Genomic DNA, 22,070 nt, shown 5'->3' on the forward strand with positions numbered 1-22,070 from the left:
CGTTGCGAATAAATAAGATCCTTTCAACACAGAGAGAAAGGATGACGCGGGGCACCAATCACAAGCATTTTGAGATCCACAGGATTGGGAAATGATGCAGGAACAACTGACCTGGTCATTTGTCTATTTAACTAGTCCTTGCCCGCCACTGAGGTGCTTCTGTGACACCTGAGAGAGATAGAAATACGGTCCCCGTTGCTATGTCCTCCAGAGGACTTCGGAATGGCCAATTATGACTAATATTTTAAGTGTTCTTTGAGGAGATTTTCTGCAGCACTCTGAGTGTCTCTTCCCAAGCACTTCAGTTACTGTTTATTCACCTGCTGAGATCTATCTAGTCTCTTACTCTCATTGCCTTAAGAAATGGTACAGAAATGTATTTATTAACATTTCAGATTTGTATATGTGGTAGCGAGAAATAATTCCCTTTCTTGTGTGTTGTGATTTTCCTTTCTTATCAGCCTAAGCTCAGGAAGGTGTCTGTGAGAACTTCGCTCAGCCCAAGATCCACCTTCCCTTCCCGTCACATCTGTCAGTGCACACGATTTCTTCCTCTTTCTCGGAAGGAGTTCTGAAGCCCCACCCTTTGCCGACGCAAGGTGCCAAGGAGACTGCGCCCTGCCTTGACAACAGTTACTAAGGGGCGGAGACTTCGGCTCGGTCCCCGAGACGGAATACCCAGGAGTCGAGTAGTTGGGCGCATGCGGCAACCGTATCTCAGCTCTCGCGAGGTTTCGTCTTCCCGGAAGCGTTGGAGGGCATTCCCTGTTCCCCGCGTCGCGATGTGTGGAGACTGTGTGGAGAAGGAATATCCCAACCGGGTGAGCGACTGGGCGCTCCCTTGGCCCGCGGCCGGCCCCCGAGGTGTCTCACACCCTAGGCTGGCCTTCCCAGAGAGGCCATTCGCGGGCCGGACTTGGCCGCACTGCCCGTCCCGGTGACCCGGTAGCGGTATTTAGGCACACCGGGGATGGCCTGTGGCGGTCAGCGCCTCTGGTCCCCGCCCTGGCGGCTGACCTCAGGTGTCGTGGCCGTTCTCTTGAGCTCCAGGGAGCAACAGAGGAACCCCACCACCGCCACAAACCCGGTCGACAACCGAGGGACTCCCCCACCCCCACTACCGGTATCATCGTCAAGCTCGATTTGATGAAGTTCAATTTTCTTACCGAATTCTAGCGCTGGAGGTGACCTCTGAGGTCATGTGTTCTAACACTTTTGCGGATGAAGAAACCAGTGCCCAGAGAGGGGAAATCACTTGCTGAAGTTCACATTCTGGATGAGAGCCAGGACTAGAATTTAGGTTTCCTGCCTGTTACTACCTTTTAAATCTCAGTTACTTTCAGGTTCAAAGCTTGTCTATTCTCATTTATTCAAGGCTTCCTTGTTGAACATTTATATATGTGTAGTTAGATTACTTTGCTAGGCCAGAAAGGAATTATTTCTCCTCTCTTTGAGACAGGGTCCCACTGTTGCCCAGGCTGGTCTCAGATTCCTGGGATCAAACTATCCTCCCGCCTTGGCCTCCGAAAATGCTGGGATTAATGGCATGAGCCACCGCGCCCAGCTGGATTCTTTATTTCAGAGAAGAAATTAAAAGGCAGCTTTGGTGCTGCCTAACAGCTTACAGTTTTGGGAAGTATGTGACTAACAAAAATGAGTACCTCAGTTCAGAAATGCTATTCAAGTTTAGGGAAAGGGGAGGGCAATAGGAGATAGTGCTGTTCTCCCCTGAGAAAAGGTGGACATCATCTAAGGCTTCAAGGGCAGTTGTAATAAGGGTAGAAAAGAAGGTGAGGAGCTGGAGGATGGGGGAAAATTACAGGAATGGAATTTGTGCATTGGTTGGGAGGGAGAAAATCTCTGTAGTTGCTTATGTCTTAGTATCTTATGGGTAATACTTAGGCTTTTGAGTAGCTTGTATAGCAGTATGAATTCTCATGGTACAACTACTTTGAAAAAACGGGTGAGCCTTATAAAACACAGAAATGACCTAGCGATTCCCATTCTAGAAAAATGCACGTGTATATGCTTCTGAAGACCTATAAATAAGAGTGTTCATAACAGCATTATTTTTGTAGTAGATTGGAAAAGTAACTGTGATATATTCATTAGAATGGAACACCATTAATGAATGAGGAATGGAAATGAATGAATTAGAGCAGTAGTTCTCTACCAGGAGTGATTTTTGCCTGTTAGACATTTGGCAATATCCAGAGACATTTTTTGGTTGTCAAAAGGTGAAGTACTACTGACTTCTAATGGGTGGTGCAAGGGATACCCCTTAACATCCTGCAATACATGGGACAGCCACTACAACAAAGTGTCACTCCCAATGTCAATATAGTGCGGAGGTTGAGAAATCCTGAATTATAGTCATGAAACCAAACTAGAATTACCAGCAACCCGAAGTCTTACAAATAGTGTTGATGAAAGAACACATAAAGTATAATTCAAAAAGAGGCAAACCAAAATATATTATTTAAGGATGTACCTGGGTGGTAAAACCGTAAGGAAAGCACACAATTACTGTTAAGTCGAGATAGTGGTTACTCCTAAGGGATTAGGGTGTGATCAAGAAGGGTCACATGAGAAAAAGTCTTCCGGGGTACAAGCAGTGTTTTATTTCTTGATTTGGGTGGTGGTTCTATAGATGTTCACTTTATAATTAATTTCTTATTCTCTACATTTATGTTTCATGTACTTTACTGTGTACTCTTTCGTTTTTTTAAAGTTTAAAAAGATTTTTATGAAACCGGTAATAAACATGGGATATTATAAGACCATGAGGGAGAAGTTTGCAGTAGAGAATATTAAAGAGAGTAGGTTGGATTCTTAAGAGTGCAGTTATTGTAAAACTTAAAAGTCATATTGAGAAGTTTAGAGTTTACATGTTAGGCATTGGGCAACCATCAAAATTTTAGTAGAGAAATGATTCTGAAATCTGTTATTTAGGAAAATGAATCTTATGGCTGAATGTTGAAATGGTGGAATAGAGGGTGTGTAAAGAGAGAACTCCACAGAGCGTTTCAGGAGCCATGGCAACAGTAGCGTAGGCATGAGATAATGAAGACCTTATTTCAAAGAAAGAATTAGGCCGGGCGCAGTGCTCACACCTATAATCCCAGTACTTTGGGAGGCCAAGGCAGGTGGATCGCTTGAGCCCAGGAGTTTGGGACCAGTCTCAAACATGGCAAAACCCTGTCTCTACAAAAAAATACAAATAGGCCGGGCACATTGACTCATGCCTGTAATCCCAGCACTTTGGAAGGCAAGGGCCGGCAGATCACCTGAGGTCAGGAGTTCGAGACCAGCTTGGCCAACATGGCGAAACCCTGTCTCTACTAAAAATATGAAAATTAGCTGGGTGTAGTGGCACATGCCTGTAATCCCAGCTACTTGGGAGGTTGAGACAGGAGAATCACTTGAACCCAGGAGGCAGAGGTTGCAGTGAGCCGAGATCACGCCACTGCACTCCACCCTGGGCGACAAGAGCAAAACTCTGTCTCCAAAAACACACACACACACAAAAATCCCACAAGTATTAGCCAGGCATGGTGGCATGCACCTGTAGTCCTAGCTACTTGGAGGCTGAGGCAGGAGGTTGCAGTGAGCCATGATCATGCCACTGCACTCCAACCTGGGCAATAGAGCGAGACCCTGTTAAAAAGAAAAAAAAAGGCGGGCGCGGTGGCTCACGCCTGTAATCCCAGCACTTTGGGAGGCCGAGGCAGGCGGATCACAAGGTCAGGAGATCGATACCATGGTGAAACCCCGTCTCTACTAAAAAATAGAAAAAAATTAGCTGGGCGCAGTGGCGGGCGCCTGTAGTCCCAGCTACTCGGGAGGCTGAGGCAGGAGAATGGCGTGAACCCGGGAGGCGGAGCTTGCAGTGAGCCGAGGTCGAGATCGCGCCCCTGCACTCCAGCCTGGGCGACAGAGCGAGACTCCGTTTCAAAAAAAAAAAAAAAAGAATTAACAAGATTCAACCAGTTTAATGTAGAAGAGAATAAGGGGAGACCTGTACATGATCACATGATCTCAGGGTTTTCAGTCTAGGCAACTGGGATGTTGGAAGTATCATTACAGAAATTGGAGGCATATGGGAAGAAAAAACAAAATTGGGGACAAGTGGTCAAATTGTTATTAATACCATGCTTCACCTGAGGTTGAGAATATCTGAAGGGTCAAGTGAATATATAAGACTGCAGTTTGGGTACAGCTACATAGATAGATGAGTCAGTCAAATACAAGTGTCAAAATAGGATTTGTTCTCTAAAGAAAAAAATTTAGAGAATCAAGGACTGAGCTCCAAAGACTAAATTAACTTCAGAAATGAAAAGAAAGAAAGTATAAGGAAGAATAGTAGAAAAAGGGATTGAGGTGATTGGAAAACCAGGAGAGTGCCTTTCAAAGGCACTTTTCTCTGATTTTATTCTGTTCTAAAATAATTAAAAGACTGTCATGAAGAAGAATTAAACTTTTCTTTGGAATTTTAGAAGGCAGATTTAGAAATAATTAGTGGGTGGATGTTATGGGTCTTAGACTTTGAATCAGAATAAAGAACATTCTGACATTTCAAAATGGAATGAGTAACTCTTAAAGGAATTAAGCTCTCCCTATTGTTCAGTAGAGACTAACTGACCATTTGGAATGTCAAGGGTCCTTCCAACTCTGGGCTTCTTTGAAGTCATGACCTATTTTTAAGTGCAGTAGGAGCAGAAGCCCACTGCTTTTGCTCAGCTTTGCAGAAGCTTAGCAAAGGGAAGGGTAATAAGATGGTGGGCCGGGCCTGGTGGCTCACGCCCATAATCCTAACACTTTGAGAAGCCAAGGCACAAGGATGGCTTGAACCAGGAGTTTGAGACCAGCCTGGGCAACATAGTGAGACCCCATCCTTACTAAAAATAAAAATTAAAAAACATTAGCCAGGCGTGGTGGTGTGTGTCTATAGTTCCACCTACTTGGGAAGAGGCTAAGGCAGGAGAATTCCCTCAACCCAGGAGTTTGAGGCTCCAGTGAGCTAAGATCACACCACTGCACTCAGGCCTGGGCAACAGAGCAAAACCCTGTCTACTTAAAACAACAACAACAAAATCATTTGTTGGGAAGCTCTAAGTGTAGAATGAGTAAGTAATAGTTAATTGTTTATCTTTGATTACATAAAGTTGTTTGGAGTTTTGTCATTTATTTCTACAGACTAGGAATATACAGTACTGAATTCTTAATGGGGCTCTGGCCTACTTGCTTATAATGTTAACACTGAGAATTTGAATTCAAACATGAGTCAAGTTGGAAATGAACCATACTAATGTTTTGAACCCAAATGTTTTTTAACTCAACTGTGAACCACATTTTTTTTTCCTTCAGGAAAGCAGTTAGCAAACCAGTCGGAACTAAACTCTACTACATTTTCTAAAATTACTGAACAGGCACAAAATTGTAATAAAATATTTTTCATATCAAACTGGAAATGAAACTTCATATATTTTAATTTCAGCTTTCAATTTTGTTAGTAATGCAACAGGAATACAGAAATACATTATTAATCAGTGGGGAAAAATCAGAGTTAGTGATACGTTTAAGTTTAAAATTACATGTTTTATATTTGTCGTTTAAAACTAAGCTGCCAAATTTCATATACTCAAGTTGTTGCTTAGTAGATAACATTAAACCAGATTTAATTAAATGCTGAATAATATATAATTAGCAAGACAGTTGTAAAATGTTACTCTGCATCTTAAAATTTATAGTTATAAGTGCCTGTATTTAAAAAGTATACTCTTCAATCAATTACCTCACCTTCCACTTAAGCCAATGGAAAAACGGGCTGGGTATGGTGGCTCACGCCTGTAATCCCAGGACTTTCAGAGGCCGAGGCTTGCAGATCACTTGAGGTCAAGAGTTTGAGACCAGCCTGGCCAATATGGTGAAACCCCGTCTCTACCAAACAATGCAAAAATTAGCTTGGCATGGTTTTGTGCGCCTGTAATCCCAGCTACTTGGGAGGCTGAGGTGAGACAATCACTTGAACCCAGGAGGCAGAGGTTGCAGTGAGCCAAGATTGTGGCACAACACTCCAGCCTGGGTGACAGAGTGAGACCCTGTCTCAAAAAAAAAAAGAAAAGGAAAGAAAAAGACAATGGAAAAAAAGAGCAAACTGAACCCAAAGCAAGCAGAAGGAAGAAAATAATAAGGATCAGAGTAGAAAATACTGAGAGAATACAATAGAGAAAATCAATGAAATAAAAAGTTGGTTCTTTAACAAAAACCATATTTTCCATTTTTAAACATTCCCTGGCAAAATACATACATTAGCAGAACTCCAAACAACTTTATGTAATCAAAGATAAATAATTAACTATTACTTATTCTATACCTGTAACTTGTATCATCTGAAATAATTTGCTGGAAAAAAATTAATCCAGTCTTTATCAGAATAATTAGAGCTTTCTCGTAAGATTTTATAACATACTCTCATATTAATTATCCTCATAGTTTTCAGCCATTTCTTCTTGCACACTTGTATACCTTTACAAATCCTTAACCAGGATTTATCTGAATCAAATTTTTTAAGGGTACTTAACATGTCGACTTTTTTCCCTTTCTTCTTGAAGTTGTTATGGTCTACTGTTATTATTGTGGAATTGATTTGAATTGCATTCTTTTTCCACCTGTTATGGGAGCCAGAAGACCTTACCTGAATAATGTGTGCTTTAGTTTACTTTCCCAAATTTGGATGTTAGTAGTCTTGCCTTACCTAGTAAAAGAGCTACACCTCACTGATGAAGGTTACTCTTGCTAATTTCAAATGACCAGGGCTCTTAAAGAAAGTCCCATCCACTTCTTATATACTGTACTTGTATTTTGCCATTTGAAGCATTTACTTCCCAGAGAACAGATACATAGATACTTCTCCTCCTTCAGTGTTTCCTTAGAGTCACATTCTGCCTACTTACACGGTCAGATTACAGAGGCTAGGCCACATTGTGCAAGGAACCTGTGTCTGGATGCAGTCCAGTTCAGATTTATATTTATTTGAAATTGACATTTGGATCTTTTTAAAAACTGTTTTGCTTTCCTTAATTTTTTGGAGTCCTTGGCAGTCAGCTTTTATAGATTCAAGGGAGTCCCAATTCAAACTCCAGTAGACTTTTTTGTAAAGTATGTAAACTGATGTTAAAATTTACATGAAACTGAAAAGAACCAAGAATAGCCAGTTTATAGGATGTAAACTACCTGATTTAAAGACTTACTATAAAACTGTAGTAATCAAGAGAGTTTGATATTAGTGGGAAGGTAGATATATATATCAAGGGAACAGAATAGTCAAAGCACACCCACATATATGTGGTCATTGACTTTTTTCTACAAAAGCACCATTGTAATTCAGTGGGGGAAAAGATAGTCTTCAACAAATCTTGCCAAAACAACTGGAAATCCATATGGAACTAAATAAACCTTGATCGTTACCTCATATATAAAATTATTTCAAAATGGATTATAAACTTAAACCTATAAACTAAAACTGTAAAACTTCTAGAAAAAAACATAAGAAGCTTTTTGCAACCCTGGGGTAAGCAGAGATGTGTTAGTAGAAAAGAAGAGAAGTAGAAAAGAAATTATAAAAGAAAAAATGATAAATTGGACTTTATGAAAATCAAAACTTGTTTGATCATCAGAAGAAACCATTAAAAAAGGCAAATCAATGATGGAGAAAATATATTTGGGAAAAAAAACTTGGGTCTAAGATATATAAAGGACGCTTATAACTCAAAATAAACAACCTAACTTTTTGAAAATGGGCAAAAGACTTGAATAGACACTCCATAAAAGAAGATACATGAATAAGCACCATGAAAAGATACTCAACATCATTAGCCATCAAGGAAACAAAAGTTGAAACTACAATGAGATACCACTTTACATCACTGGAAAGGCTAAAATAAAAAGCAATACCTAGTATTAATGTAGATATAGAGCAACTGGAACTCACACATTGCTGGCAAGAATGTAAACTGGAAAACCATGTGGCAGTTTCTTGTGAAGTTAAATATACCATATTTTTACCTTATTAGCAATTCCACTTCTACATATTTACCCGAGGGAAGGGAAGACATATGTCCATCCAAGACTTGCACATGAATCTCCATAGCTGCTTTACTCATAATAGACCCGAATGGAAACAACCCAAATGTCTACCAAGAGCTGAATCCTACAGGGAGTACTATTTGGCAATGAAAAGCAGCAAACTACCAGTACCTAGAACAACAGGGATGATGAACATAGGCATTATATTGAGCAAGGGAAATTGGGTGCAGGAGTATACTGATTCTGTTTATATAAAATTCTAGAACGTGCAAGACTGTGGAAATAGAAATCAGATCAGTGGGTGTCTGGGGTGGGATGGAGGTTAGAGATAGGCTGAAAAGCACGAAGGAACTTTTTGGGTGGATAGAAATGTTTTATACCTTCACTAGGGTAGTGGTTACATGGGTATATACATTGGTTAAAAGTCATTAACCTATGTGTACCCTTAAAGTGTGTGAATTTTATTGTATGTAAATTATACTTCTGTAGATTTTATTTTTAAAAAAAAATCAACCATTCGCTCTTAATAACTGGAAATGTATACTTTAATCCTAAGGCCCTTTTCCCTTTTAGTAGTTAAGGCAGTGCACCTATGATTTAATAACTCTAAACTGTGTAGTAATGTCTTGATTTTTCCCACCAGAGTTAATCTCTAACTCATATGTAGAAGGGAGAGATTCCTCAATGTATAGAAGGGAGAGATTAATTCTCCCACCAGAGTTCGTCTCTTCCTCAATACATGGAAGGGAGATGTTCCTCAATACATAGAAGGGAGAGATTAATTCTGCTGCTTGGAATCCAGAAAGAATTCCTAGTGGCATTATTTATGGTGAATCTTAATTTCGCTGATGCTTCTTAAAATTCCTTGAAGGTAGGAACGTATTTGGCTCATCTTTGAATCCTCTATTGTGCTTTGCACAATACCAGACATGCAGATGCACTGGAGAAACGTTGATTTGAGTGATTTTTTGTCACGTTACTTAAAAATACTCTTACGTTTGTTGCTGAGAAATGGGATTGGACTAGATTATTTATAAAGTGACTTTTAATTCTTAACAAGTATTAGTAAGCCTTTAGCAAAGACTTGCTTTGGGTCGGGGACGGTGGTTCACAACTGTAATCCCAATACTTGAGAGGCTGAGGTGGGAAGATCGTTTGAGCCCAGGAGTTTGAGACCAGCCTGGGCAACATAGCAAGACCCCATCTAAATTACCAAAAAAAAAAAGGCTTCCCTTGAGCCGGGAGCATAAGTTATTTAGAATTTCTTTTTTAAAAACTTTTTTTGAAAATTTGTATAGTTTCTTAGTAAAGATGTAAAACCTGTTCTCTCTTAAATGCAAATGTGTCAGTCTTACGAAATGAAGAACTTAAGCTTCTGTTCCTCAGTCACGTGTATTCTTAAGGACTGACATCTATAGAGCTGAGAGTTTACTTTTGTTTATTTTGTATTATGATCAAGGATCAAAACTATTTGAACAAACAACTAAACATCATAGTATGTAAGATCATCTTTATCATTGACTCAGTTTCTGTTTTGATTGAATTTAATTCTAGTTTTGGTATGACTCGTTTAATATTGTTGGCTATTAAATTTTTCTAATTTTCTATTTTCTTATTTTATATTAAGGTTTCCTTAAGTTGTTTCCAGATATCTATTTGCAGTTTGTCCTCCCTTTTCAACATATGGCAGTCCTCAGAGACTTAAGGGTCTAACACTGTGCTTTAGTTGCTTTTTTTTTTTTTTTTTTTTTTTAAAACATGAGTAACACTTCTTTAGGAAAGCTGGTAATTTCAAAAATTATTTGGTATATGACCTAGAAGGAAATGCTGTCCATTTTTTCATTTTGTTTTGCTTTTAGAGATTTCAAGTCTATTAATCATCTCACTAAAGATTTTGAAATGTAAAGAAATTAAATTCCTGTTTCTGATATTTCAGGGTAACACCTGCCTGGAGAATGGATCTTTTTTGCTGAACTTTACAGGCTGTGCAGTGTGCAGTAAGCGGGATTTTATGCTGATCACAAACAAATCCTTGAAAGAAGAAGATGGAGAAGAAATAGTTACCTATGATCGTAAGTAGACTTTTCTTTAATTTTTTAACCTAAGTGTGTTAGCAGGTGTCAGCTTTTGGAAGTTGATATGTTACGCAAAATATTCTGATGCCTATTTCTTTATTGTATTGTGCACATAGTTACAAGTTAGGTTTTTAAGAGGAAAATGTCATTAACACCTCATTTATCTGGGATCATCAAAGAGTCTATGTAAATGACTTTTGCAGATAACTAGAGCTTATGATTCAGACACTGAATTTTTTTTGTTTATCAAGTTATTTTTCAGGGACATACTTTTAAAAGCTTTATGCTGCCTTAACAAGATATATTTTTTATTAATTGTTATTATTGTAACCTTAGGGTCATCCATGTGAGTTTTCACTTTCTGCTACAGTATAATACCATGATATCCTCCAACAGCTATTAAAGTATTTAGGGCTACTTGTCCCTATACTAAATGACTTCCGGAATGCAGTGTTTTTTTTAGTCTTGTTTCTGCTCAGAATGTCTAGCTTTTTTTTCCTCCAGTGTCACTGTCAGTCTGTTGTTCCTTACTTTTGCAGCTAAATAATAAGCTGCCTTCATATCCTTCTCCTCGTCCTCAATATTGGGAAACCAAATAAACTATGTATAAAAAAAATTAACTCTGAGGTTAGCACTAAGGATTTCTGTAAGTTAAGTATATGTATACGTCAGTGCCCAGATATTGTGAGAAGTATTTAACTGTTCACATTCCCTTTTTGCTTGTCTCCTGGTTCTTGGGTACCTTCTGAACACATGAGGAATAAATGTACAGTTAATGGTATTTTGACAGAGGAGTTTGAAAGACACCAAGCCTTTAGAATGGAGTCAGATAATAATAAATGTTCTAAGCTAGAAGAATCTTTTTCTTTCTTTTTAGCGTATGTTTTCTTTAAGTTCTATTTCATTCCAGGCAATAGGGCATAGTGGTTTAAGAGCAAGGGCCCTGGAGTTAGGCTGTTTGGGTTTGAATTCTAGTTCCACTACATCCTGGCTCAGTCCTCTTCCTAGTTACTTAACTGAAGTATGCCTTTGTTTGCTTATCTCTAAAAAGGTAGTAATGATAGTATCTACCTTATTGAGTTTTTTAGAAGATTAAGTATTTAAAATAGTAAGCACTCAATAAATCATTGTTTTTACTAGATTATTTTGTTACCATTAAATTCACTTGAATGCCCAGCTTTGGTTTTTATTTATGATTGGATATAGTAGCACAGTTTATATTATTCATGATAATGAAAGCTTTTACATAGTTAAGTAGGTACAGCTGGGATGGGCGTGGTGGCTCACGCCTATAATCCTGGCACTTTGGGAGGCTCAGGAGGGAGGATCACTTGAGCCCAGGGGTTCAAGACCAGCCTGGTCAACATAGTGAGAACTCACATCTACAAAAATTCAAAAAAATTAGCTGAGTGTATTGGCGCATGTCTTGAGCCCCTCTCGGGCTCAAGTTATTCTCCCAGCTACTCAGGAGGCTGATTTGGGAGGATAACTTGAGATTGGGAGGTTGAAACTGCAGTGAGGCATGATCGTGCCACTACACTCCAGCCTGGGCAGCACAGTAAGACTCAGCCTCAAAAAAAAAAAAAAAAAAAAAAAAATTGATCTAGCTAGTTTAAAAATACACTTAAATATCTTTTAACTGATTCTCTTAAAGAACTTTTGGTGGCAATTAATAAAAGCATATTAAGTCTCTGAGCTCAGACTCTTAATTATGTAGTGTTGCTATGTGACATATTCTGAATTTTTTAAAAATCAAGGTAGATATTACAACGGATTTCCTCTTGTGTTAAATATGACAGACTTAAGATTCTCTTTAAATAATATGCTGAGAATAGAAATTTTAAGAAACTCTCTAAGACTTAATTACATAAGTCTTTCTTTGTTTTAGCAGATTTGTGTAAGAATTGTCATCATGTAATAGCCAGACATGAGTATACATTCAGTATCATGGATGAATTTCAGGTAAATATAAATATGGGTGTGTTGTGGGGAGGTTAGGGCAATAACAAAAGTGCCCTTGAGAATCTAAACACAGTTTTCATAAGTGAAGTACAAAGTGTTAGCATATATTAAAGGAGACTATGGTTTTTGGTTTTTTTTTTTGAGATAGTGTCTTGCTATGTTGCCCAGGCTGGTCTTGAACTCCTGGGCTCAAGCAGTCCTCCCACCTCGGCCTCCAAAGTATTGGGATTACAGGCATGAGCCACTATGCCCAGCCCCATGCCTTTCTTTTATCTGTTCAAGTTGAGAGAGAGACTTTAGATGTGGGTGGATTTGTGCAAACCTGACTTCACGAGAGTCACAAATCAAAATGTGTAGTTTACAAATGATATCTCAGCCCTGTCATTTTTGTTTATAACGAATAGTAGCACATTCTGGCTTCTTCTGAGGTTACCATTGTGCTTCTTTTTTTTCTGCCCAGTTATGTGATTGCGCAGTTGTGGGCTTTTAAGTGGTGGCCTGTCCACTGCCACCATACTTGCCCAGCATGGAAATTGTGATAAGGAGGTTATCTTTGTTTTCCCAAGTTGTCATGTAGAGTTGAACAACTCTGCAGTCTCATCTGTGGTAAGACATTATAATATTATTAGGTAAAATTACAAGCTGTGTGTATCAAAGTTGGAGGAGAAATACTGAACCACTGTGAAGCTGGAGATTAAGAGATTTATCGTAAGGATTAATCCTTACACAATTGTGAGAGCATGTGAAGAATTCTCTGGAAGGTTGGTATAGGCCTGAAGTTGCTGAAGATTCACAGGTCTGATGATCAGAAAGAAAAGCTGAGCAGTGTGGGAGAGCCAGGGACAAACTGAAACCTGCCTCTGTCCCTCACTGCCTGTTTTCAAGCCTTCAAGTTGAGTTACTTATTTTGTGTGAACTACATGTTTGTCCATAGGATATAAATATCAGGCTAGGGCTTTTAACAGCCAAGAGAATTTTTTCAATTCCCTTCACATTTGGATAGTACTTAAATTAGGAAAATAATAATAATCTTCCATAGAAGAATCATAAGATAGTAAAACCCCTCTTATTCCTTATTTTAGCATGGAAGAAACTGCTTAGTCACCTATCAGAGTCTGGTCTGATGTATTGTGGTTAATCTAAAATAACATCTTGACTATATTTCTTCAGCATGCAAAAATTAGGCCTCAGGAAATATTTATATGATATGTGTAACTTAGGGCAAAATTGACATCTTAGTGAATAAGTAGTGGCCACATAGGGGGATGAGCACCTCCTGGGCTTAAAGAAACAGTTCTGTTCTTTTATGGGAGGAAAGGAGTGCTTATAGCTATTTTCAAGAAGCTCCTGAAACTCACATGAGTTATGTACAGCTCCCGAATGAATATTGAGGTTGCCTGTTTATGTCCTAACCAAGCCATTGTAAATTAGCTAGACCAAAGTCTAGCTGATTTTTCCTTTATGACTGAATGCAGCCATTTTCAAAGCTGCCCTAGAAATTACTCTGGGACAAGAAGAAGGTAAAGGAACGTGGCTTGTCACGATGTAAGAAACTATGAAATGGTGGTGAAAATGATTCTAAAACTAGACTCTCTACTCCCAGTCTACTCCTCCCCAACATCTACTTCCCCACCCACCCCCCAACTCATATTCCATACTCTACCATCAGATTAATTTTCTTAAAATGATGTTTTCAAAGCTGGGCACGGTGGTGTGTGCCTATAGTTTGAGATACTCAAGAGGCTGAGGCAGGAGAATCTCTTGAGGCCAAGTGTTTGAGTACAATCTGGGCAACATAGTGAGACCCTGTCTCTACTAAAAAGTAAAAATAAATGATACTTTTGGGTGACCTCACTGGCCTTCCCATAGCGCACTTTTAGGTACAGTACAATATCAAAGCTCCTCATTTCAAGGTTCTCACTGGACTGGCCCAGCTTCCCTTCTTTTATTTCCCGCTACTCTTTCGTATGTACACCATACTTAGCATTGTCCCAACTTTGGACTCTTCCTTCTCTCCTGTTAGAGAGGAAGATTTTTATTTACTCCTCTCTAATGCTACCCCACTGCATTTCCTCAGGAATCTCATGTTATCATCTCTCTCTCTAGTGTACTTTGATTCATCCTGTAATCATTTCTTCTTCCTCTTGCTTCTTTATTTGAATAGGGTATTTGTTTGTTGCAACAAGGTCTCACTCTGCCGCCCAAGATGAAGTGCAGTGGCATAATCACAGCTCATGGCAGCCTTGACCTCCCAGGCTCAAGTGATCCTTCTGCCTCAACTCCTCGAGTAGCTGAGATTACAGGCACTAGCCACTGTGAGTGGCTGGTTTTAAAATTTTTTTCTGTAGAGATGAGGTATCACTTTGTTGCCCAAGCTGGTCTTGAACCCCTGGGGTCAAGCAGTCCTCCTGCCTCAGCCTCCCAAAGTGCTGGGATTACAGGTGGGAGCCATTGCCCGGCCACTTGAATAGGTCTTTACCCTATTTTCTTTATTTCCATATGCTCCTCTTAACTACCTACAAACCGGTTTTCATTTTCACTGTACTAAAACTGTTCTCTCATAGGTTTGCTATAATCTAACCACATCCTGTGACTTTGCCTTAGTTCTTTTCTCTCTTACATGGCTTCTGCGTCTAGTTTTATTAACCATTGTTGTCTTTTTGTAGCATTTCTGCCCTTGAGGTTCATAGTGCTTTACTTCTTTCCTTTTTAAATCATTCTAACTGCTCCTTTGGGTTTTCTCTCATTTTTCTTTCCTGTTTTCTGTAAGTGATACTCTTGAGCTTTTGGTCTGTGGTCTGGAACCTTCTTTATGCTCTCTCATGTAGTGAACACACATGTACTCAGTCTTAGTAGAGACCTGTTAGATACCTTTCACATTTCCTTCTCTAGCCTTCATGCCTACACCTCTCATCCCCTCTTTGTTTTCTTTGTTTTTTTTGCTTTTTCTCTGACTCTAACATCATACCTCATGTCAAGGACCATACCCAGTGAAGCCTGAATTACTGCACATTTCCCAAACTGCAGTTCTGCACACTGCCATCAAGTTAATCTTCTTAAACATGTCATCCTCCACTCCCCTGCTGACAAACCAGATGCAGCTTCCTTTCCCTTTTACTCCGTAAGCGATGCACATGCTGTTTTCCTTATTACTGTCCATATTCATGCCTTTTCCTTGATTTGAATTGTCCCTCTCTCTACCTTCAAGTCAACTAAATCTTACCTCTTTCTAGCTGAACTCAAATTCAATCTCCTCTTTGCTCTTCAAGTCTGTACATCTTCTCCCTTTTCTGAATTTTTCTTGTACCTATGTCAGGCCCTGACTCTAGTGAATAGCCACTTGGAAACTTCTACCCCAGCCTAATGGCCACAAGAACCCTCTATTCTCAGCTGCCATTACTTACTATCCTTGTCCCCACCCTACCCCAGCCCCTCATCCTATCCTGGCAGTAGTTTAAGTTCAAGGTGGGATTCCCAGCCATCATTGTTGTATTATATTAAACATCTTATAGGAGATTTAAACATGGTCCAAAGTAGGCAGAACAGTGTACTAATGTACACTACCCATCTTCAAGTTGCTTTATTTGTACTTCACCTTTCTCACATCCCCCCACAGGATTATTTCAAAGCAAATTCCAAACATGTCACTACCTCTTTAAATATTTCATTAGCCTCTCTGAAAGATAAGTATTCTGTTTTTAAAACAACCGTAATGCCATTATTGAACAAAGTAGGATTTTCTGGTGACAAGACTAGGGGAAAAGTGGCGACAGAGAGACAGAATTTACATGGAAAATATATCATAAGTTATTATAGGTATCCTTTATTTTTTAAAAAAATTCCCCCGGCAAAAGGCCCCCCGCTGCCTCCCAACCAAAATGGTCTGTGTGTTTACTTCGAGAAACAAGACAGAAACTATGAGATGTTTACTTCAAGAAACAAGACAGAAACTATGAGACTGCTTTCTATTCCTCTGTGGGCCAGGAAAGAAGACTTGGAGTCAGAATTAACAGGGACTAATAGAGGAAAAGAGTAAAGGGGCCCTCAGAATTAAAAAAAAAAAAGATCTGGTCTTACTCAGAGGTAATTCCACCCACTCTGCTCTTCCCTCCAAATCTCTTCCCCTAGGCCCTGCCCAGTTGGAGCCTTTAAGAGTCCCTGTGAATGACTGGGGGAATTATTTTCTCTGCTTGAATGATTTTGATAAAAGGTGTCCTAATCTCATCATATTCCTGGCAGCCAAGGAGATCTGTTCCTGGCATCTTAAGTTAGAATTCTAGACATATTTTCCCACAGAAGCACTTCTATATATGGTTAGATTCTATGGTACTTGAACAATATAAATTTAAAAGACTTGTGGATTTTCCTGGGAACCTAACCGCCATGTATGACATTAATTCTGTGGGAAATTGCTTTTGAATTCCAAATAATTGACTTGCAATGAAATTTGGGTTCCAGACTGCCTATAAAGATTATAGGTGTAATCAGTCTCACTGATTTAATAATCTTGCCAGATTATCTGTTAGGTTTTTTCCCCCTTCCAAGTTAGACTGCAGATTTTATAAAGTCAGACTTTGCTCTTTCGTGTCTGCCAGCACATTGCAGAGCACGTAGGCACTCAGTATAAATTTGTCAGTGGCTAGATTGGTTGAAAACTCAAGTATTTGTTTAGCCTCACACATTTTCTCTTTTTGACTCTATTACTTGTTTCCTTCTTCTTTCCCTGTAAAAGGTTACCATCCAAATAGCAATGCCTGGTGGGTTAAAGCAGTGGAAGTATTTGACAGTGGTAAAAGACCTTGAAGAGGATGTATTTTTATTTTATTTTTAGTTCATAAAGCAATCTTTCCGCTTCCACAACTAAGCTCCCCTCCTGAACTCACCAGTAGAAGATGGAAAAGGCAGTTGCCAGCTTCAATTTCTTTGTACCACAGTCATTGTTTACCTCTGTGGCCCTCTCTAGTGACTGTCTAAACTCAAGAAACACAAACTGCCTTGACCGATCAATTTCCAGACAGCTAGCAAACTCAGCATCAGGTGTGGAAATTCTAGAAGACTTAACATAGATGTTTGTTTTCATACAGAGATAAAAGGCTTTTAAAGGAAAGGTTTCAAAGAAATATGTCTCTGTAGTTTATGACTGTTAAATATTCTAGAAAGGGAAAGCTGTAAGAATAGGACTTTGAAGGCTGGGCGTGGTGGCTCACGCGTGTAATCCCAGCACTTTGGGAGGCCGAGACGGGCAGATCACGAGGTCAAGAGATCGAGACCATCCTGGCTAACACAGTGAAACCCCGTCTCTACTAAAAATACAAAAATTAGCCGGGCGCAGTGGCGGGCGCCTATAGTCCCAGCTACATGGGAGGCTGAGGCAGGAGAATGGCATGAACCCGGGAGGCGGAGCTTGCTGTGAGTGGAGATTGTACCACTGCACTCCAGCCTGGGTGACAGAGCGAGACTCCGTCTCAAAAAAGAAAAAAAAAGAATAGGGCTTTGGGCTGGGTGCAGTGGCTCACACCTGTAATCCTGGCACTTTGGGAAGCCAAGGTGGGAGGATCACTTGAGCCTAGGAGTTTGAGGCCACCCTGGGCAACACAGACCCCATCTCTACAAACAATTTAAAAATTAGCCAGGCGTGTTGCCAAGTGCATGTAATCTCAGTTACTTGGGGGACTGAGGTTGGATGATCACTTGAGCCCAGGAGGTCAAGGCTGCAGTGAACCATCATTGCGCCACTGCACTCCAGTCTGGGCAACACAGTGAGACCCTGTCTAAAAAAAAGAAAAAAGAATAAAAAAAAGAACTTTGCCCTAAGGGTTTTTGCCTAAAACAAACTCTCCTCTCTTACCAGTCTGGGCATTTGTTAAACCTAGGAAACAAACTTCTTAAATGGATCAAATTCGCAGACAACTAGCTATCTGAAAATGAGGCAGGACATACTAGTGAATTTAACATAATTGTTTATTTTCCTGGAGTAGATAAAAATAGCTTTTTTGGTTTGTGAATTTTCTCCTTTCAAAAAATTATTTCTGTTGTGTGTTAGTGTTAAATATCCTAGAAAGGAACAGCTATAAGAATAGGAATTTTTCCATAGGGACCTACACTCAAACTGCTTCATTACTTTAAATAGTAGCACTAAGCTAAATATATGTGCTTTCTGAGAAATAGCCATGTATTTCCAAGATGATGTTTATGTATCAATTTATATAAACAACAGGCTGTGGAATATACAGAATAAGCCTAAGACATTGCTGATACATGTTGAAGAAATTGATCCAATGTACAGAAAGAATATTCATGATAATTTGTGGAGAACATTTTAACTAGAGTAAGTTATAAAGCATCTTTTCCCTGTTCCTCGAGGTAATTATGCACTTTATCTTGTTCTAGGAGTATACCATGCTGTGTCTGTTATGTGGCAAAGCTGAAGATACTATCAGTATTCTCCCTGATGACCCCCGACAAATGACTCTCTTATTCTAAGGATCCTTCTACAGATCTGTTATAACTTGGGTTGGTTTACAATACAGCAAGCCTGATGGTTTGTCTATTTCATTCACACTGAAAATTCTTTGCATATTTTTTTTCTGCTTAGACTTACTTATTCTTTGAGGAAAAAAAGTAACATAGGAGATCATTGTTCTCTAGAGCTGAGCTCTTCTGCTAAAGTTGAAAGTTCACATCAGTGTAGCCAGAGTGAAGCATCTTTGTTAGCAGTTATGTGGTCAGAAAACAACTAGAATGGGAGCATACCTGGTGCCCAGATTTTGGTTTCCAATAAAAGGAACCAGGGCTCCTTGGAAAATCAACTGATTCTACAACTGGGGTGTGAACTATACAAGATGAGCCTAGAATATCTTGTGCCACAGAAAAGTGAAGTACTGAAATTAAAAAAAAAAAAAAATCACAGTGATTGGGAGTATGTCAGTATGATCGAACTGAAGGATCTCCAAAAGGCCAGAGCTGGAGCAGTTTGAGTAACAAAATAAACAAAGTAGAATTGGGTTATAACCCAAACTATATAATAAATATTTACAAGCCCAAACTAATATAAATGATTGAATGGGAACAAATCTCTTGTGCAGAAGAATTTCAAATAATTTATGTAGATACTCCCCAATTAGTGGACTCCACATAGTGACTTCCTTGCAGAGTATAATATGGAAAGGGGGGGAAAAGAGTAACTTTACAGTGGAGAAATCTGACAGAAACTAGCTCAGCCAGGTGATTGAGGTTAACGTCATCCATGATAGCCCTTTTGATAGCATGTATCCTTGATAGCATCACATGATACAGAATGTGATAAGAATGGCACTTTACCTCTGTGGTCCTCCTCCCCAAAACTCAGAACCCAAATCTGATCAGGAGAAAAACATCACACAAATTCCAGTTGAGGAGCATTCTACAAAATACCTAACCAGTACTCCTCAGAACTATCAAGGCCATCAAAAACAAGGAAAATCTGAGACATGGTCACAGCCAAGAGGAGCCTGAGAAGACGTGACTGCTAGATGTTAATATGGTATCCTACATGGGATTATATACCGGGGGAAAAAAAAATAAAAGATCATTTGGTAGAAACTAGGGAAATCTGAATACAGTGTGGACTTTAGTTAATATGAATGAGAAAATGGTTTCATTTGCTCTAAAGGGATCTTAGAATATCTTACTTTGCGTAGTTGCGTGAGCACTGGCTAGGAGATGATAAGCTCTGGCATTTAGGCCTCTCTGCCATTTAGTAGCAATATAGTCATTAAGCGAAGCATTACTCTGGACTTTGTTCTGTTTCTATCAAATTGGACTAATAAAAACTGATATTATACGTTCATCACAGTATTGTTAGGAGATTTAAATGAACTAGTGGATGTAAAATACTTTAGAAAGCATATATAAAGTACTAGATACAATGAGGTGGCTTCAGTTAGTGCTCATTCTGAGACCTAAATTTAAAGGTTGAGGCATTAGAAACAAAAGTGTTTCTTCATATCTAGGAGATTTGGAAATTCTGAACTAAGGCCTTATAACAAAAAAGAAATGAGCGTAGTGTTCATTGTAGATACCAGGGAAAAGCTTTGTTGAATAGCAGTAATAATAGCTGAGGTTTATTAAGTACTTATTATGTGCTAAGACCTTTTTAAGCACTTATTTAATCCTCATTAACAAATTCATAAGGTAGGTGCTATTGATAGTTTAGCCATAACCAGATATGGCTTGTTATTTGTAAGTTATGAAGGGGTTCATGTTCACTGTTCTTTATTTCAGTGTAGCACTTTTAGAGCCAAAAAAACCTCAGGCACAAAGAAGTTAAATAACTTGTTTAAGATCACACAGCTAGTGCAGTTACCCCCTCTCAGTAATAATGTTTGGTAAATATGAAGTATAAGGATCCAGCAAGGTTAGGAAGAGGTTAAGAATATCAGTGACAGCACTCTGAGGCATCTGGGCATGTCAGATGAAGATTTATTATTCAGAAAAGTTAAGTCAGCTGTTGTAGGGATCAGTTGTTTTATTCCTGGAAAATGTTCTTCATTTTGCCTCAAATCTATATCTGACCTGCTGAGGAAATCGTTTGGTGAAATGAATCCAGAAAGCAGAGAAAATGCTTCATTACTTTAAATAGCAGCATTAAGCCCATTATAGCCTCTGAATTGTCCCTTCCTTGAGTTTGCTAATGCTTCCAACTTAGTCATTTGAAGCTCAAGAGTCTAATTTTATATGCCCTGCCAATGTCCTCATCTATTGCAGAATGTATAATTATCTATTTGTTTTGGACTATATGTTACGAAAATTTAAAATATAAGATCCTCTCTCTCTCTTTCATTATTGGTAAGCCAACATTGTGCTGTGTTTTGTGATATTTTATCATTTTCTAGATTATTCTGTGGATCTAATAAAGGGCACTCGAACCCAGTTTCACAGAATCCTTATTTTTCTGTTCAAATTAGGAATTAGGCAAAACAAGGCTCTCTTTTTACTTCCCTTCCTGAGAAATAAGAAGGAAGAGAAATTACCCGTGGGTATAATTGGAAACGTAGGCTTATCCTGGCACCTCCTTTTTGTCTAATCATTCTCTGATGTACAGGTCTGGCTAGTTAGGCTCTTGAAATTAAAAGCTCAGCCAGTATTTGTTGTTTTGTTTGATCTAGCTCTTTCTCACGTGGTTTTAGGTTCTCCCAATACTGACTAATTGACACGTGATAGCTTGGGCATATGGCTTGTTATTTGTAAGTTACCATGAAGAGGTTTATGCTCACTATCCTTTATCTCTGTGTATCAAAAGTCCTTTCTGTTTCATTCTTTCATTTTGTGGGCAGGGCTAGTTATTTGAGGCTCTCAATTTTAAAATGTATGGTTTTTTTACTGTAGTACAAGACTGTTGTAAGATACAGTATAGTTGGATAGAAAAGGAACTAAAAGATCTGGGTCTAGAATTAACTTTGTCACCTGCTAGTGATGGGACACTGGGCAAGTCACTTATCCTGTCTGTACCTCAGTGTCTTCAGTGGAAAACTGGAAACCATCATGCCTCCACAGAATTTTTAAATCTAATGATTTTTAAATCTAATGCTGTGTGCAGGCAGCTGTCAGTGGTCTTTATGAAGAAAAATCTGAGCTAGAAGAAAGCACTGTTGTGTTGTGGTTAGAGTAGAGGCTTTGGAGTCAGACTGACCTGGGTTTAACTTTCAGCTTTGCTACTTCCTAAGCTCTATGTCCTTGGCAGGTGTCTTGCCCAATTAACTTTTCTTTTAATAGAAGTAAGAAGTTTTCATGGGATCTGTATGAGGATTAAATAACCTAGTGTATATAAAGTACCTAGCACAGTCTGTGCCCATAGTAAGTATTAAATGAATGGTAGTTTGGATGATGGTTGTGATGGTGATTGTAATAAAGTTGTAGAGTTTGGCTCAGTGTTTTTGAGACAGGGTCTCACTCTGTCACCCAGGC

The 22,070-nt window shown here is 39.0% G+C and overlaps 1 protein-coding gene across 5 annotated transcripts in view; it reads left to right on the forward strand.

The window, feature by feature from the left end:
• Positions 1 to 694: 694 nt before the first annotated feature.
• CHURC1 (churchill domain containing 1) overlaps positions 695 to 22,070 on the forward strand; it is a 28,887-nt gene continuing 7,511 nt past the window's right edge. The window contains exons 1-4 of one of the 5 annotated variants that reach the window (XM_007986983.3): positions 695 to 821; positions 10,025 to 10,160; positions 12,052 to 12,125; positions 18,516 to 21,035. In XM_007986983.3, the coding sequence (XP_007985174.1) occupies positions 702 to 821; positions 10,025 to 10,160; positions 12,052 to 12,125; positions 18,516 to 18,608 (423 nt within the window). In that variant the 5' untranslated portion in view covers positions 695 to 701 and the 3' untranslated portion in view covers positions 18,609 to 21,035. Of the gene's footprint in view, positions 822 to 10,024; positions 10,161 to 12,051; positions 12,126 to 18,515; positions 21,036 to 22,070 lie in introns of those variants that run through there. The other 4 variants (XM_007986984.3, XM_007986981.3, XM_007986982.3 and 1 more) reach the window with 4 other exon arrangements.

This window comes from Chlorocebus sabaeus, chromosome 24 (genome assembly GCF_047675955.1).
Source record: "Chlorocebus sabaeus isolate Y175 chromosome 24, mChlSab1.0.hap1, whole genome shotgun sequence".
Lineage (NCBI taxonomy): Eukaryota > Metazoa > Chordata > Mammalia > Primates > Cercopithecidae > Chlorocebus > Chlorocebus sabaeus.